The sequence below is a fragment of the Aythya ferina genome (assembly GCF_964211825.1).
Source record: "Aythya ferina genome assembly, chromosome: 1".
Lineage (NCBI taxonomy): Eukaryota > Metazoa > Chordata > Aves > Anseriformes > Anatidae > Aythya > Aythya ferina.
The window spans coordinates 165092890-165111072 of NC_140296.1; the positions used below are offsets into that span (position 1 = coordinate 165092890).

At 36.4% G+C, this 18183-nt stretch overlaps 1 protein-coding gene across 2 annotated transcripts in view; it reads left to right on the forward strand.

Moving 5' to 3' along the window:
* PPP1R12A (protein phosphatase 1 regulatory subunit 12A) overlaps positions 1-18183 on the forward strand; it is a 124715-nt gene that overhangs the window by 54262 nt on the left and 52270 nt on the right. For both annotated transcript variants that reach the window (XR_014695559.1, XM_084528040.1), the window contains exon 3: positions 8708-8826. Coding sequence is in view for 1 of the 2 variants with exons in the window: in XM_084528040.1 (XP_084384166.1) it covers positions 8708-8826 (119 nt within the window). In the remaining variant the exon portion in view is untranslated. The remainder of the gene's footprint in view (positions 1-8707; positions 8827-18183) is intronic.

Genomic DNA, 18183 nt, shown 5'->3' on the forward strand with positions numbered 1-18183 from the left:
ATCAGCACCTCTTAATTGCAGATGAGGTACTACTCACCAAATCTTTGTATAAAGAATAAGTTTCTTTTGGACACAATTTTTTTCAAGGAATTCAAAGGGCAGGTGCACAGCTGCTATGCATTGCAGATTGATGATACTTAGTGAGGGCTCAGACTGCATATAGTACTTCTGGGTGATGCTAAAAGCTGTACTATGAAGGTAATGTTGCTCCGTATAGAGGTTTGGTCACTATATTATTGCATAAAATAATTATAAACAAGATAAGTTCTATGGTGTAGTGATTATATCCGTGCTAATATCTATTTAAGTGCAGTAAAAGGGGTTTTCAGAATTGGTCTTGGTTTAAATTTCTTTGATGTACATGCCAACACATCACTGTTGGAGGAAAATAAGGTTGTCAGCTTAAGTCTATCCTCATAATTTCTGCTATAATAAAAAGAAGCAGCTAAAAATCAGTATCTGTGGTGCTACTGTAGTCAAATCTAGCAATGCTACTTTTAGCTCAAGGCAGGAGGGATGATGCACGCTAGCTGTGTGATGACCTCTTTCTGGTGAGCAGTTAGTTGAGCAGAGTGGGCAGCAGCAACATTTCCTTCTTCCTCCTCCTCTTCTGCTTCCATGCTGTTGTTGGCTCTTTTCAACCAGTATAACTCAGTCCTAGATACTCACCTTGGTGACACTTCCTTAGAACACCATAAATGCTTGCAAATTTACTACAGGAAAGCATCCTGAGCACAGAGAGCATCATGAGTTAAAGTTACTGTACTCTTTTGAAGGGACAAGATATTTGTCAAACTTAACCTTCATTTTTGCACAATAGAATACAAGAAAAATAATCAAATTTAGATAACAAACAGTATTTCTGGAGAAAAAAATCAGAAAACCAGTTATCTGTGGTTGAAAAACCGCATGTATTTTTGCTGACATATGTTAATATGTTTCATTGTTTCTCGTATCTTTTGAGAATGTTAGACTTCAAAACATGTTGTTCTGATAGCTTAAAACTTGGTTGATTTTTTTTTTTTTTGCTTTGTTTTGTTTAAAAAATCATGCTAATTTTGAAAGTATTTGCTATAAAATTTCATATGCCCAAGCTTGAAAAATCAGCATGCCTCATTAGCTAGCATAAAAGGTGTGGCTTAATTTTCAAAGACTTCAAAATAAAGAGGGGAAACACTTGTTCACAGAGTGCATAATGAAATTAACATTCAATATGCTCTTTAAAAATACTTTTTTGTTTTACTTTCTGTTTGACTAAAGTTTTTGCACTGTATTCATTCTGTCAGTACCAGGCTTCATTTTTTTTTAGGGGGGGGAGGAATATGTTCTAGCATGTTTCCCTATATAGCTTTCTTCATGTTTCCTACTTCCCTCGTCTCAGTTACTGTTTACTTTCACCTAAACACTGCTCTGCCACCCCTCGTATGTCTTTCCTCTATATGGATACAGTAAAATATGCAGGCTTAGTTGCTTTTCTTTTGCTGCGGGTAGGAATTTTTACTGTTCCATCTTTGCGCAGTTAATATTTAGGTAGCCACCTACGTACAAGTATTTCTAGAGCTTATTGCTGGCTTTTTTCATAGGTTACTTGGAACTCAGGACTAAGAATAACCAGTTTCTGTTTAGATATTTACACTGTTTCTTCCATGTTCCTGCATACCGAAAAGGAAAACAGATGTGATTCTAGTTACTGCGCTTCCTTGGGTGTGCCAGCTACAGTGGGGGCTAGGGACAGCCACCTACGTGCAGGGAGAGCTCAATGTTGGTTTGGTACATTTTGGAGTACTGTCTTCATAAATGTATTAGTATGCATATATTACTTAGAATCAATAGAAAGAGCTGTTTGCTGAGTGGATTTTTTTTTTCTCATCTCCGTGACATACTACTTGGTTAGCTTTGGGAGTATTTGGTAATTTTGAAGCAAAGGTGCGTAGCTGTTCAAGACGCTTTCACAACAGCTTCAAGAGGGAGAATCAGAACAAGCTGGATTTGCTGCTGTCTCTTGCATAGTGAAAGATATAAAAATCTTTTCAAATTGGTCCATAATTTAGAAAAAACATACTCTGAAACTTGGATTCGACTAGTGAAAAATGAAAAGAAATTGTCACTTGCTGTTTTCTTAAACAATTTTGGTCATCTGTTTCCCATTTCTTTTTCATTTTCCAATTTCCCATTTCTTACTTATTTAAAAAAAAATGCTTCTACCCACTTGAAATTCTTAATTCTTGTAGTTTGCAAGAAGAAAACATAAATTCACCTGATATCTCTGATTGATATATCTGCTGTCTAAAAATCTTTCACTCATGCATTTCAGGAGAAATAATTATCTAGTTTTGCCAAATAATCCTAATTGTCCTTATTTAACCTGGTGCTTTGTGTAGGTGCTCGCTGATCATAGTGCTCTTAGGGGAACAGTCCTCTTCAGGAAGTGCTCCAGCTTCTTTTCTCCCAAATGAAAAAGATGTGATCGAGAATCTTCTAGAATTTACAAAGAAGCATAACCTTAAAAATTCCTGAGTTTTATTATGGTTAAATAGTAGCTTAAATGGCTTCATTGTGGCCTGTCTCCTTAAGTCTGCTTCAACTTGATCCTGAATGTTCAGAGACAGCAGGTTGAGACACAGCGGTGGCTGACAGCATAAGATGGCAGTTTGCAAAGTTCCTGAGTAAGACTTCCTGTGAACTTGACTTGTTTCTCAGGCCACTTGATTTCTTCTACATCAGTCTTCAAATCATTCAGCACAAAGTATTCTGGGCCCAATGAAATGTGTGTGGTTTTGGTTCCAGTATTTAACACGGAGCCTTCATTTTCTTCTTTAATACATCTGATACATTAAATACATCAGATTAATACATCTCAGGAGAAAAGGCAACTGCAGGAATGTTTCATCTGTATAGAGAGAGGAAAAGGGGAAATTATTTGTAGGTGGTCACTGGAGAGAGTGAAGAGGCCCCGGCTGTGCAGAGCGGCCTGCTGCCTGGCCTGTGTCACCTCAAGGGGCAATGAGAACTTGGCTCTGTAGTGACAGCTGTGAGGCACTTGCCTCATGTTGGGTATTTGCTTCAATTTTGTATGATTTAAGTTGTGTTTTGGTTTTAAATTTTAAAAGGTCTGTCTTTAATCTGTTGTTCTGAGTGATTATGTTGAGCAGTGCACCTGAACGGTGCAAGAATCAGGTAGAGGCTGTGATCCTATCTCTCGATATCTTGTTACCCAGGTTGTGTACAGGTAGTTACTGCTTTGCTGCCTTACGTATTATATATTTTTGCTGTAAATTTAACAAAACAAAAAGCTAAACAAACCAGAAATGGTTTTGAGAAGGGCTAGGCAGCTTGAGGTAGCATTTCCACTTTGGTCTGAGTTAATAACAGTGCTGTCAAGAATTTAAATTTGAAGTGAAACTCTTCTGGTAGGGGTTACATGAAGAAATATTCCCAGACACTCCAACCAATAGAAGGTCTCAAAAGGATCAGGAGTTACAGTTTTAGTGTACTTTAACTTAAAAATAAAGAGCAATATTAAAATTGTATAGTTTCAACTTGTTAGATGTGGCTTGAAAGTCTGATTGTTTGGCCAGATTTTGATGTCTTTTTAGTAGTAATTTGAATGATTTACAAGGACGTGCTTTTAAAAGTTTTTTGAGACGTTATTCAAAAAATACAGCAAAATAAATTGGCAAGCTGTGCTAAAAGAAGGCAATTAAAATATATATTCCAAAGATTTGCAACTTTTTAATTTGTTTTTACCTCCTGTGAACTCAGGGGCAGATGTTTGGTTTGTTTGTGCCTGCAAATGATTGTACAGCTGCTGTGAACACGGTGACACTTTTTCCATCTTTGGCTCCACGGTATCATTCAGTTAAGGCTCTTGTGGAATTAACTTGAACTCCACCACCTTTGGATTTAAAAAAAAAAAAAAAAAAGAAGAAAAAAAAACAAACAGCTGGGCTTATCTGAAATGGGTAATTAGTTAAAAGCTCAGGAGATCAGTTGTGCTGTTGGTTGGTGCCTCACTAGCATTAAATCTTGTTTCCCTGCAAGGCCAACCTAGACTTGCTTATTTCAAATATAAGAGATGTTTTAGGAGGGTCCCTCTCCTCACATTTTTGGGGTTAGAGGATCCTGTCCAGTGGTCTGATGAGGCAGCAGGCAGTGCTCATTTCTGCTGCTGAGCTCCTGGTGAGTCCAGCAAGCAGTTGTAATGAACTGAATCAGTTCAGGAGCCACGTCTCTGCCCTGCCTCTTGCTTGCCATGGTTTTTGTGACCTTCAGGTTCAGCAAGTACTTAAAGTTAATTATATCCCTAATTACTTCACAAACTTGTTTCCAGATATGGTGAACTGGGACAAGGTTTGAATGTAAATGAATGCCCCTTTCTTTTGCCGAAGTAAATAATATTAAAATACTTTCTGAGCATAGCAAGCTGGTTGCAACTGAAGAAGTTCAGAAAATCCAAAGTTTGAGATTCAGAAGGAAATGCTTCCTAAATCCCTGAGTTTGTATGTACTGTCTTCAGAGAGGCATCTTCCTCTCAGCTTACTTTGTGTCTCTATGTGCATTTTGTTAATAAATTTTCAACCTAAAGAATCATCAATTGAAGATGATTATTCCTTTTATTTTTATTCAGACTGTAGGCCAAGTTGCAGGGTAAAATTTTTAACTTGCACTTCCTGAACTTAGTTTCGGTAAGGACTCACTGGCTTTCATACAGTAATCTCAGAGAGTTATTATTTATTGTCTCAGGGATACCGAGATCCCATCTCTTTATAAAAAAAGTTAAAATGTACTTCTCATAATGTGATAGGAGTCTGGGTTACATAATAGTGATTTTAAATAAACACTTCATCTTTTTTTTTTTTTCAAGGTCATTAACTTATTAACTCATTAGCTTATACTTCTCTAGTTATTGAGGAATATGTAGCAACGATTCCTAAAACAGAGATTTCAGGTAGAAGTATTTTCACCTTCCTAAGGCAGTGCTATCACAAAAGCAAACTTGTTCTTCCAGCCTTACCCAGACTGCATAACGCTTATCGTGGAAACTTCAGGGTAAAAGTGTCAGGGACAATTTTGTTTTCCTGCTCTTGTCTTCCCTGGTATTTGTAGGATGCTTGTGCTTCTTTATACTTGGACCACAGCGGTATCTAAAATAGGTGCTGTAGATTGAATATCTACACTCGAAAGCTTTGTCCCCCTAAATAAGCATGATATGGATCAAACTACTGTTCTCTTCTCATTTACTTATATTTTGAATGAGCACCTACCAGAATATTGTATAAATTGCCATATTTTCCTGAATTATTCTTTTATAGCTGTCTGTTGAACATAGCTATAGCACAACAAACAAATTACAAAAGATGCAAATTTAAGTGCCATTCCAAAATGTTTTATAAGTGGGTGACTGTGGGGGTCCTTTTTTTTTTAAACTTTTCTATTGCATCCTACTTTGCATAAAGCACCTCTTTCTGGACTTGGTATCAAAGGCCACAGTTTTAGACTTTTGTTGCACTGTTCCAGTTTCTTTTTCAATGTATACCATGTGGATGTATCGATTACGTATCAGCTGAGGAAATTAAAGTTATATTTTGCTTACTTACTTTAGAAAGGTGAAATTTCAATTTGAAAGTAATAACTATTTGATAATGCTTTTAAAAAGCAATTTTTTGCTTTCATTTTGAAACGTGGATAACTTTTTAAATATGCATACATACCTACACAAAATAATATGCTGTTGCATCTGAAAATTTCAGTTATGTGGTACTGGAATAACTGAAATGTCAAATATGCCCATATTCAAAGTCATAATATTAGTTTTAATTAACATTCAGCTTGAAGTACAGTTCAGTTGGAAAGTGATTTAAAAAATAAATCTTCTGATTTGTAGGGCTGTTTTTGTACTGAGTTTTGCTCAGCTATGCCTTAAAAACATGGAGCATTGTTCTTGATCTCACTTACCAAGTCTGTTTTCTGTACATGATGCAGAGCCAGGCCACCTACACATCTGAAATGATTGTGCTCCCTTCCCGTGGCAGTGCCAGGTTTCCTAATTAAAGCTACCATCCTGTAGGCACCAGGGTAACTTCATGCACCATCTGAACCTTGTCATTGCTTTGCTGAAACTATTATTACTGTAAAGGAAAATAAACAAATGCATAAACTTGTTCAGGTTAGGGACATCTGTTACTGAATGGCGTGAAAAACAGAACAAACATTTGTTTTCATTAGCAGGTTTAGAAGGTTTCTTCAGAAGAGTTGGCATTTGAGTATTTTTTTAGACTGGGTATTCCAATTTCATTATTCATCCCTGCAGTGTGGGTAGCAGGGGGGATCCCTGGATGGAGTGGCCAAGGGAAGGCTGAGAAGGGACCATCACCACAGAGATATTCTCATTTCCCCAGCAAGTCAGCTTTCTCCTACTTCTTCCATCCCTTCAATTCAAATGTGAATTTGGAGCAGGTTTACCAATTCATTTCTTCATCAGATGGTTCTTCCTTTTCTGACCCAGTAAAACCAAAACCCTGTAAGCACATGCAAAGGGGAACTCAGTAGCTCCACTTCTCCAGCCCTACTGATCCTCCAACTTGGCTGGTCTCATTTTGATGTGTAAGGTGCTTTATTTTTGGATTTTACTTTAAAGTAAAAACCATGAAGTTGTTCACATGGCTAAATAACTTTCTGAGGTATTACTATAGCCTTTTGTTCATTCCCTGCACTTTCTTATGCACTGCTTGCTCCTTTTATCAGGAGTAGTCTTATGCCCTGTATCTTACGCACTGTATCCTTTTATCTATATGTCTAGAACTGAATGAACAGGTTGAACAAAATACAACCACTTCAATAAGGTACGTATTTTCCTTGCAAAAGTAGCTTATTTTTTCCCTGCAGGCATTAGGTAGAAACAGGTAAAATCACTTTTTATAAGAACCAATTTTATGTTTATTTTAGAAAAAGGAAATTGAAAAGTACCTGAATGCTGACTTGGGATTTTTTTTTATAAGGATATTATTGTTGGTGGTTGACTTTGTTTTTGAGTCCAAAGTTTTGACATTGCTAGAAAGTTAGGTTTCCCCGTTTTTTTGCCTGTTCAGCAAATACCCTGTATAGCAATTATCTGATATGTAACCTGAAATGCTGTGTAACTCTCAAAACAGTGGAACTAGTATTGTTGAGAAATTTAGTTACTTTGAATTAATTTTTCATTCAAGCAGAAGTTAATTCTTTAAGCTCAAGAGAGGTTAAGAGTCACAGCTATGCTCTTTCAAGAGGAATAGAATAAAAACAGCACAACATACCAGCATCAAAGCTAGTAGTGTCAACTGATGGTATGTGTCCCAGAAGATACAGTTACACTTCTGGGAATTCATTTCCATTTTGTGGCCTGTCAGTCATTACCTTTTCTTGACTTAATTGCAGAGGTTTAATAACAAGTGCTGTTAAAATCATACGTCAGAAAAAAAAGAGAAGGAGGATACTTGAAGCACCAAGCTGTTGAATAAAGATAAGGAAAAAATTATCCTGGATCTGGAATCTGGCATTAATAGCTGGCAGTAGTTAAATAGAAATATTTTCAATTATTTGTATGAGTGGTGGATTAATTTTGTGATTGATTTCTGCATAATTTGACATTCCACCATAGTGAGGCTAAAAAAGCACTTTTGATTTCCGATACCTGTTACCAAGTGGCGAACTAGTTCTTCAGGTCTGAGTATTTCCTTTTATTTTTTTCCCTCAAATATATGGAAGGTGTAAATTAAGCTCTGTAGGACAGAAGGTGTGTTTGTAATGTCGTGCTTTTACTGAGTGTTATTGTGGCTCAAACAGTTTAATTTGTTAGGGAAATAGAAATGTTTTGGCCGGAAAGTGTAAGACTGTTCTGTATTGTTCATTTCTTCTTAGAAGCTGACTACATTTTATGCAGTAGGTTCTCAGTAGTTTCATAGGCTTATGGTTTAAAACTGTGAAATAACTTAATCCTTTCTTGATTTATTGTTGGAATCCATCCATTTGACTTAACATGAAATTCAGAAATCAATTCCACTGAGTCCAGGTTGTTGCATCCTAAGATAGCAGTACTTCCAATAACAAACCAGTTAGACACGTGGGACTTGAATAGAGTGCAAAGTACTGTTGCTTCCTCTCTCTCTCATTTCCCCAACAAAAGCTAACTTTGGGAATACTTTGGACCAGAGGTGATTTTCGTTTTATTAAATTTATGAACCTGGCTTAGAGACTAAGAGTCATCATTCCAAGGAATATATGGGTATAGAAAGAATGATTATAGAAAGATGATGTGCCACTAAATATGGATGCTTTAGGAAGAGTGGCTTAATATGTGGAGCTCATGAGTGTTGGTGTTTCAGCCATTGTTTGTATGTTTGCTTTTGTTTATCACCTAACCATTTTCTTCTTTCAGTTCATGTAAGTGTGTATTTAAATATGATTGGAAATCCTTGCGGCAAACTGAAGTTCTATTCATGTAAATGGGTAGTATGATAAAAAGATGTACAGGTATTCAGGGATTGTAGGGTAGTCATGAGGGTTTTTTTTTGCTTATACCAAATATGGTTGCTTCTATTAATTGTATGTGTATGTATATATATCCATTGCATGTGATATCCTGGTGGCTGCTATTTTTTACATCAGCTTTATTATGTTGAAGTTCATGTTCTCTTCTTGTTTACCAAAAAGTTTGTTTTTCTATTGGCAGGTATTTAATTAGCCAAGGAGCACATGTAGGAGCTGTAAATAGTGAAGGAGACACTCCATTAGATATTGCTGAAGAAGAAGCAATGGAAGAGCTGCTTCAGAATGAAGTAAATAGACAAGGTAATTTTGAATATGAAAAGCTGTTTTTGTCTGTTGAACACTAAATATGCTAAATGTTAAATTAGCAACTTTAAATTCAATTATTTTTTAAAGAGGGTTGTCAATACAATGTACAGTGCTAAAGCTGTGTTCCAGGCATTTTAAGTCATCCCAGCCTTTTGAGAAGAAAGAACTTGGAAGCACTGAACTAAGGTGTTGGATGCATTCTTATATTCACTCACCTCAACAGAATATAACTGGTGTTCAGATAGTATGGGTGGTATACAGTCCATCTGGGATGTAGACTGCTATATCCCAGCTTTAAACTGTGTCTGAAGCAAGACATCTGTACTGAAGTAAATTACCGTGGGAGGGAAATAGGCACTTTTAGGGTGACTCAGATGTCAGTGTTAGCATGAAGTGAATCCAGCCCAAAGGGAACTCCTTTCCATTGAAAGCCTAGAATAACTGAAACAAGAGTAAACAACTATACCGTGTTACATAAACCACCCTTTGCATCTAGTTCTGACCTTTCGAACACCCTCCTACTATGCCAAATGTCTGAAACTACTTGTTAGGATAAGGATTCTTAAACTATTTTAGGTCTGACAACCAGTCAGGAAACTTTAAGCTCTCTGGTAATTTGTGTGCCCTCCTGAGAGCACCATGCAGGTGAGCATTCATGTAACAGTTAATGGAGAAGTATCAAATTTTGATAGTATCATTTTAAAACATATATCCTAAATATGTCCACTTTACTTCTATAAAATGGCTAGGGCAATGCTAGCAGTGACATCTTTGCAAGAGGGACTGGCCTCTAAAGAAGCATATGGATTCATTTTTCTCTGATTCATTTTTCTCTGATCCTTTTTACCTCCTTACATTGCTATTTCCCATTTTGCAATCCTCTAGTGGTTTTTCCAGGGTTTTTGAAAATTTCAGGTTTTCCCATTCCACAGATGGGAGAACATTCAGATGTTGTTGACTCATTGTCCTGAATCTGATAGACATGCATTACTATCCCAAAACTCTTAAATACAAGAAGAGGGATGGTGTAGTCTGAGTTACATCATACGCTGAAGGATGATGTCAGTTTGTGAAGACAGAGCCTTTGTGAGGGGCGTGCTAGGGACCTGCATCTCCATTACTTCTGGCCATCTTACTCTCTCTTAAAAGTCTTCCTCCTACGTTACTTTTTTGTAGCATTGATTTTATATCTCTAAAACAGATTTACATAATGTAATAGTAGACAAGAATTGCTTCAGGCTTTGTCATGATTTAATTTGTACGCTTAAACCTGTTTAATGCCCAAAGGAAATGTTGAAAAGAAAGTGGTGACACGATATACAGGGAATAAGAGATGGGTGCTAATACATAGAAGCAGACTGTAGATTCAACAAAGGCTTTGATTCAATTATTTATTGCTGTTAACTTAATTTTAATTGATAGTTCTTATAGCTAGCACATAAAAGACTCTGGATTAGATAGATATGATTTTTTTTTGTCTATTTTAATTAGTTTGGAAAAAAGCACAGTTCTTTTTCTTTTTTTTTTTTTTTTAAGAATACTGTTAATCCTTGCTGGAGAGTCACTTCTGGCATGTACCTCAGCCTAAATTCTTTGGGTAGTTTTTGATACGTTTGACTATACTGGCATGCTATATTGATTGGCTGTAGTTCTTTGTAAAACTGACATCATTCAGAAAAAGAATTATCTTGCAAAACCTCCCTTTTATGTTAATGATAATATATTGTTATAAGTTTTTATGTACATTTTTATAGTGCAGGTTCAACATTAATTTTTATTCTTTTTTCAAGTTTAATTATTTTGAACAGCCCAATTGTAAAATCAGCATTGGTAACCTAAACTAAATGTCACAATTCGTTGAAAATTTCAGTGTAGTTTACATATTTTATAAAGCTTACAGTAGAATATCTATGGCACTGTTGTTACAAGCCTGAGAAGAAAGGAGATGTTCCTACAGTGTAGCTGTTAGCTTCCAAAGGGATAATTCAGGCTATTTTAAAATATTGAATTTCAGTTGCTAGGGAAAACCTATTTTTCAAGCATTCCTGCTACATGTTTATGCCAGTTACTGGATTGGCTAAAGGTTTTTCAGACGACTGGTCTCTCTATGGTGATTCAAGCAATATATTGGTTGAGGGAGGCACCATGTAAGGTGAGAAACTTCCTAGGACTCCGCTTTGCAGTGGTTTGACTGCCCTCTGGAGAACAGGGGACTTTGTGTTGTCCTGAAGAGTGACCACACTTCGAACATTTGTGACAGCATTTCTGCCTTCCTGGTGCTAACAGTGCTCTAAAGTCTAACCTACATACATAAATATGTATATGTGTGTGTGCATATATATATATATATATGTGTGTGTGTGTGTGTACACACACACATATTTATATATACATATATGTGCATGTATACTTGGAACTGGTATTAATGCTTGCTTATAGACCTGTTACAGAACTTGGAAAGGTCTATATTCTTTGCTGTTAAATCTATCTAGAACTAGTTTTGTAGGGTTTCAACCTAGGTATTTCACGTGTGCTTCGTTTTATATAAATTATTCTTTTCAGTGTTTTATATATACATATTCTTTCATATGTAAGATATGTGTTTATATATGTGTGTGTGTGTATATAGAATATATATATATTCTACCTAGCTTCTTTGACTGCAAGACCACTTAGGAGTTGCAGTTTTGTAGAAACAGGGAAGAAGGCATGTAATGTAAAACTAAGGGTTTTTACCTGCAGGGATAAAATCACAGGAAATATTTAATGATTGTAAATGAGGATGGAATAGAAAGGGTATGAATCTGAATATAAAATTGAAGTGTATATCTTAATAAATCACAAGACACAGGAGCCAGCATAAAATAATAATACATACAAAATAATATAAATACATAAAATAATATTACATACAGAATGACTGTTTAGCCATGATCATGGTCACTTGAAAAGTGCCCAATTGTACATATGTTGTAGCTAGAAAAGTTCAGATTTCTAAAATAATCATTTATGTCAGTGGGGAGTTAACGCTGATGTATTGTGACAGTTTCATCTTTGAATGTACATGTGGTTAAATGCAAATATGCTTCCAACTTTACCATTGCTCCTTGTATAAAATAAAGCAATACTGCAGTTTTGATAAACCAAATTGACTGTGGGGTCTCTGGAACATTAAACCCTATTTCAGTGTTACTGGTAGTGGAAAATAAGCCAATTTATTTTGAAAAGGAACAAATCTGGGTACCAAAAATCTTACCCCTGTGTAGGTATAACATGCAGCATGACAATTATGTAGACATTTTCTGTTTCATTCTTGTCTTTGGCAACTTTTTAATGTGTTCCTACACTTATTATAGTGGGTTTTTTTGTGTGTGTTGCTTAGTTAATGTGATGAATATGGCTTCCTACATATTGGCATCAGCAGTCAGGGCTATTTTGTGGATCACTCTGATCTGATTCATTGTGATTTCAGATATTTTGAAGTGATGATGTTTGACATTGTTTCTGTTAGAGATCTGAGGAGAATCACCATGCTAGCTTATCCTTTTTTTGCTGCTTCTGCAGACCTTGAGTCTATATAGGAAGAGTTTAAATCAGAGTCTTTCAGTTCAGCCTTCATTAGTTTGTTTGTATTTATGACCAATTTTCACAAACATTGACTTATATATCTAACGACAGCACTAAAAATGGGAGCCTCTGGAGATGCTAAATTCACAGACAGAAATGATAGAATAGGATACAATTCAGCTCTATGTGACATTGCAGGCTTAATACAGAGAAGGATCCAAAGTGTTTGCGCATCCTGTTCTAGCATTCAGATTACAAAATCTGAACTGTCTAGAGAGGAGGTGGTCAACTATCCCAATTAAGCTTCCTGTTCTACATGTCCTTTTGGTTGGACACGAAATAACAGAACTTGCCTGTTATTATTGTCCTTCGGTTATTCTCATGTCTGTGTGTAACACTTCTAAACTGCGACCCTTGGTTCATGCTTCTCTCTTTTCTTGTGTCCTCTGATGTGGGCCACAGGTCCCCCAACGCGACCACCTTGTATTCTGCTGAGCATACAGCAGGCCTTCGTTGATATAATGGGCTCTGCAGTCATTCTCAACGAACGGACTTGTTATCCTATAGATGAAGCCACAGCACTCTGATAATAGGGAAAGCATTTTTCTACCTGAACCTTCAAAGGAAAATTAAGATTTTTTGCTGAATTTTGTCTAATTTGGACTAATTTTGAAACATTCTCTAATATTTTTTTATTTGTTTTGTTATATAAATAGAGCTACATTTATTACATTATTTCTAGACTGAACAATTAATGGCTTAATTATTTTTAAGCTTAAAACACAATTTAATTTTATACTTCATGAGAAGGTAAATTACAAATATGCCATAGTAATATATACAGATTTTTTGACACAGATCTGAACAAAACACTTCACTGGTAGCAAAAGTAGTTGGTTTATGGAAGTGACGTAGGTGCAGTGCTGAACAACCAGTCTTTGCACACCATATGTTTTAACTGTTTGGCGTGCTATACAAAAACTTCTCCTAGCACCTTTTTTGATGTTTCCTCCGTATGTCGGATGGCTTTATCATGGACCAGTCCCATGTATATAGATGCCACTGCAATCCACAGCATTTTTAACCTTTACATTAAAAGCACTACTTCCAGTTTCTTGATGTGACCCTTTATATTTCAGCTCTGTGGCGTATCAGCATACCATAGCTATGGAAGCTGTCTTTTGCTAGTAAAGCCTTTTCATATGCACTGGTGAAAGCTGGCAGACTTGAGAGCTGTTTTGCTTGGCCCTGGCCACAATCCTAGCTGCCACTTTAATCACATTTAAAGCCGGTCAGCTCTCAATGCTGCCTCTCCTTCAAGTCTTCAGTAGGCTTAAGCATTGGTCTGAAGCGATTTTTTTAGTGGTGGCAGGCTATTTATCATCAGAAGTCTTTTAAAAAGTGTTTTTAACTGCTCAAGTGGTTATTTTGGATGGTAGGCAACATTCTCGGGAGGTGAGCTGGTGGCGAGAGGTGATGTGAGGTGAATCAGGAGGTGAGGATACAGCGCGGCACTTCCTCTGGGGCGGGAGGCAGGCCGCTTCTCATTTCCAAGCAGAAGCCAGTGTTCCTCATTCTTAATTATAGGTAAATGTAATGAGGCTCTCTCCAATGTATTGCTTAACTCAGCTTTGTTTATGCGGCTGAAATGCGAACTATTACGTTTGTATATAAACATTAACTCGATGAAGTCAAAAAGCGGGCCGCTGTTCCCGGCGGTATCTATGAAACATGCCTTTATATGGCCGAGCCGCGCTCGGGCTCTGATTCAGCGCCTCAGGTCCCGCTCAGCTCCGCCGTCTGCTCCCCGCGCAGCCCAGCGTGTCGGACCTCCTCACAGCTGCTGACTGACACGCCTTGATAGGAGAAATGAGAGCATTTCGCTGTAAATTACTACTGATCGGAGCCGTGCTTGGGCTGCCAGAGGTTAATGCAGAGGAGTTGGAAGCCAGGCTGGAGTCGAGAGGCAGCAGCACATTGCCATCTACGGGCCGGAGGCAGAAAGTGGTGGTGGAAAGGTGCAGCAGCGGGATCCTTCACCCTGGCGTCTCAGGGCAGAGTCTCAAAAGCAAAAGCAAGGAGGAAGGTCCATATAAGGTATAATAAAGGCTGTTCGTGTTCTCTTAGCTGTATTTAATAATGGGAGCTATATTTAGCTTATCTCAGAGCACAGCCCTTTTTATATGACACAAAGTTCGTAGAAATACCCATTTTCGTGCCAGTTAGCACCGTGAGGCGTTTTATTTAGATCGGCAAGATTCTCTTACTTTCATCTGTTGAAACACGATCAGAAATGTACTGTCTTGTAAAATAACGTATTGATGCAGCTGTTGGTCCTGTACAGCCTTTATGTCTTGTTTGGGCTTCACAGATACATTCATTTGTGATACTCACAGGGTATTATATTTAACATTTATTACTTTTTCTGCCAAAGCACTGGTATTTTGACATAATTATTTAGTTCTCTAGGCCTACGTAGAAATTATGGTTAAACATTCGCCATTGGAATTTCAGGATCAGGCTTTTGGAGGAACGTTTTCTCAAAAGTGCTTCAAAACAAACAGACACGTGGGCAATTTTCCGTTGAAAGGAATTTATGTAGGATTGTTCGCCTGCAGAAAGTTACTTGTGCCACGAGCATTTTCACTTAGAACTCTGGCATGCAAGAAGGGGATGGACATAAGTGTGCCTAACGTGATATATAAACCACTTATTGGCATAATTGTGCCTGGCAGGAAACACTAAAATGTAAATGATTTTACTCCAGAGAATTATTTTCCCAAGATCTGCTGATCTGCACTGCTGTGTCATTCTGAAAGAAAATGAAATGTAAAGGCCCCAGAAATTTACAGTTTGCACTAGTTCATACATACAATATGTAGAAGTCTTCTGGAGGAATGAGAATACATGATTATAAACACATTATTGATTCAGAGTTTCTGGGTTTAATTCTTCATTTCGGTCAGAGTTATAAAGATTTTTAGATATGTGAAATTTAATCTCTGTTCAGATTTATTTGTCATGCATTGGGTTAAGATGGACAGTTTTAGAAACATACATTTCTTTAATTTTTACCCCACTTTCTTTCAATATTTTAGCTTCTCCATAGGCTCTGCTTAGTGCTTCAACAATCATATCTTCCTGTATCTTGCAGACTTAACCCAGATTAATGGGTTTTCAGCAGTTTCTATTGTTTTTTATTAAATTGCGGAGGCTGAAATGACTATTTTAGCAGATTAAGTGAATGAGTCTAGAAATTCAGTTGACTGCTTAAAACGCTTAATGTATTACCTGCCTCAGTTATTTTATGATAGTAAAGTTATGTCTTTAAATTCATCCTTGACATAACATTTTACCAGATCTTCTTACTGAACAGAATCTTTTGTCCAACTTTGTGGGTGTTTTTTTTGCAATTAAATTCCTTTTTGCATATTTGTTGCTATGGAATATCTGTTATGGTTTGAATTGACTGAAGAATACAAAAAATAGTCTATTGTAAATTTGCTTGTAGCTAATTTGAATAAAAAGGAAAGCCTCGGGTTTTGAAGTTGCATTATATAATATTGTTTAAAAACAGAAAAAGTTGAAGTTATTTATGAAAAAAAAAAAACCATGACTTTTTCAGGTATGGTGGTCTTTTCTTAGTTTTCCATGAAATGACTATTTAGATCTTAGTATTGCTTGTACGTATATATCAAAAAGGAAGAAATTAGCACCTCAACCTCCTTGTAGCACAGGCATTTTTCATGGGTGAAAAGGGAGTTTAGCAATGTCATATGCTACCCCAAACAAAATGGCAACAAAACAAAACAAACAAATGGCACCTTATGTTTCCAGAAGCATGTAATGCTTCCACTCATTCTGTCTGGATGTCATTGAAATTTTGATTTGGGCATGTCATTGTCAAGTTGTTTCTTCTTTTTTGTTTGTTTGTTTGTTTGTTTAACTTGTATAATGGGTGAATTGCAGTTTTTGTTATGGTCATAGATGTGCTATAATACCCTAATTTAATCAAAGGGTTTCTCAGTGAAAGATATTTTATTATATTTGTGCTATAAAAAAAACAATCAAGGAAAATCTAATTCATATGTAATGTAATACAAGCCTCAGTCTACCATCCACTGCCTGAAGGGTATTTCAGCAGTGCCAGCGTAATTGCTTTTGGTTTGCCAGTTTGTTGTTCCAAGTCTGGCTTTTTAGTTGTTAGTGGATTAGTAAAACTTGAGGAATCTGGTTTATTGTAGTCTGTTTTACCATATATATCTGCTTTACAGTAGAAATGATGCATTACATTACATACGATCATTTACATATCATTCCTGTCTTTTCCTTTTATGATATTCATAATTTCTTTAATGCAGACCTTTTTATCCCTCAGCTCAATTCCTGTTGCATGTCTGAACGGGCAACAGTCGAGTTGGATTTTCTTTGGTTTCCATACTCTAGGCATTCATTTGCTTTGTAAAGGATGAATAGCTCAGTTTCTTTGAAGACATTAGAGCCTGAAATTGCAGTTCATTATGAAGGCTTTGAAAATCAATTAAAATTAATTAATTATGTAGAGTAGGGTTGAAAAGAGATGTTCTAGGTTTCCATAGGCTTGTTTGTGATCGCTTTATATTGTGTTTTGATTAGCTGGGCAGTTAGAAGAGTTACGTGATACAAAAATGACTACTGGAAAAAAACAGTTTGGGGACAGATGAAAGAAGGTACAATTAGTTCAGAGGCCAGGAGTGGGAGAGAGATTTCGTATCTCAGTGTTAAAAAAAAAAATAGTTTAATTTCTGCTTTATAGGCTGTGAAGGTTACTGTTGAGGTTTGTGATAGTATCCAGTAAGTCAGTACCCGTTTCCAGATTTCACTTGTTTTTGTCATGTCAAAATTACATTTTGCTCCAAGAGAAAATAAAAATTCAGAAGAACAGTGTATATTTCTCAAGACCCTGCACAAGGTTGATCCACTGATGAGTTTTCTCTTAGAGGTCAACTCAGTTACATTTTCACTCTTGATAACCACAATTCCTGGGTCCCATTTCCTTGCAAAGTTGTTGGTGTTCAGTTAGCATAGATGGACCAATACTCATGCATTGTTCTCTTCAAGTCCACTTTTCTGTTGCATTGTTTAGGCCTTGAGCTTTTTTTCTACCTGTTGAAACTGCTATGTATAATTGTAAATGTTATATTGTGTTCCTCCCTTTCGTCAGTGTATGAGGTATTTTTTTGTGAGAATCTGCTGTACAAATGGTTTCAGCGTGGTGGTTTTTTTTTGTTTGGTTGATTTTTACCTGAGAATCCAGAGGGAGATCTCAAAAGGTTTGGCTATTTAAGGTTTCTGTTGGACAGTGATAGAAGACAAATCTTTTTAACCAAAATTTCTTTAGAGAGTATGAAAAATATAGCTCTACCTTGTAAGTATTTGACAATGTTCAGAAGCTAGGCTGTTATTCTTCCCACAGATTTCTACTAGTATAAAATATTGTGGCTGTTTTCTGGTTTCTACAGATATGAACAAGATAAATACTTTAATGCTTAATAAGGCTAAACTTTAAATTTTCTCTCTTTTTTGAACACATCTTTTTAGTGATTGTTACTGTGATGGTAGAAATTCTTAAAAGCAGAGGGCCAGTTTTAGTAGATTTTTTTTTTCTTTGGGGAAAACTGTGTAATGCATGCAAAGTGTCATACTGATGCTGTAATGGATGTTTCCGTAAGCTCTTGGGGTTGATATGCATATAAGATTTGTTGTATAATTGCATTTAAGTATTTGAATTAAAACATTGTGTCC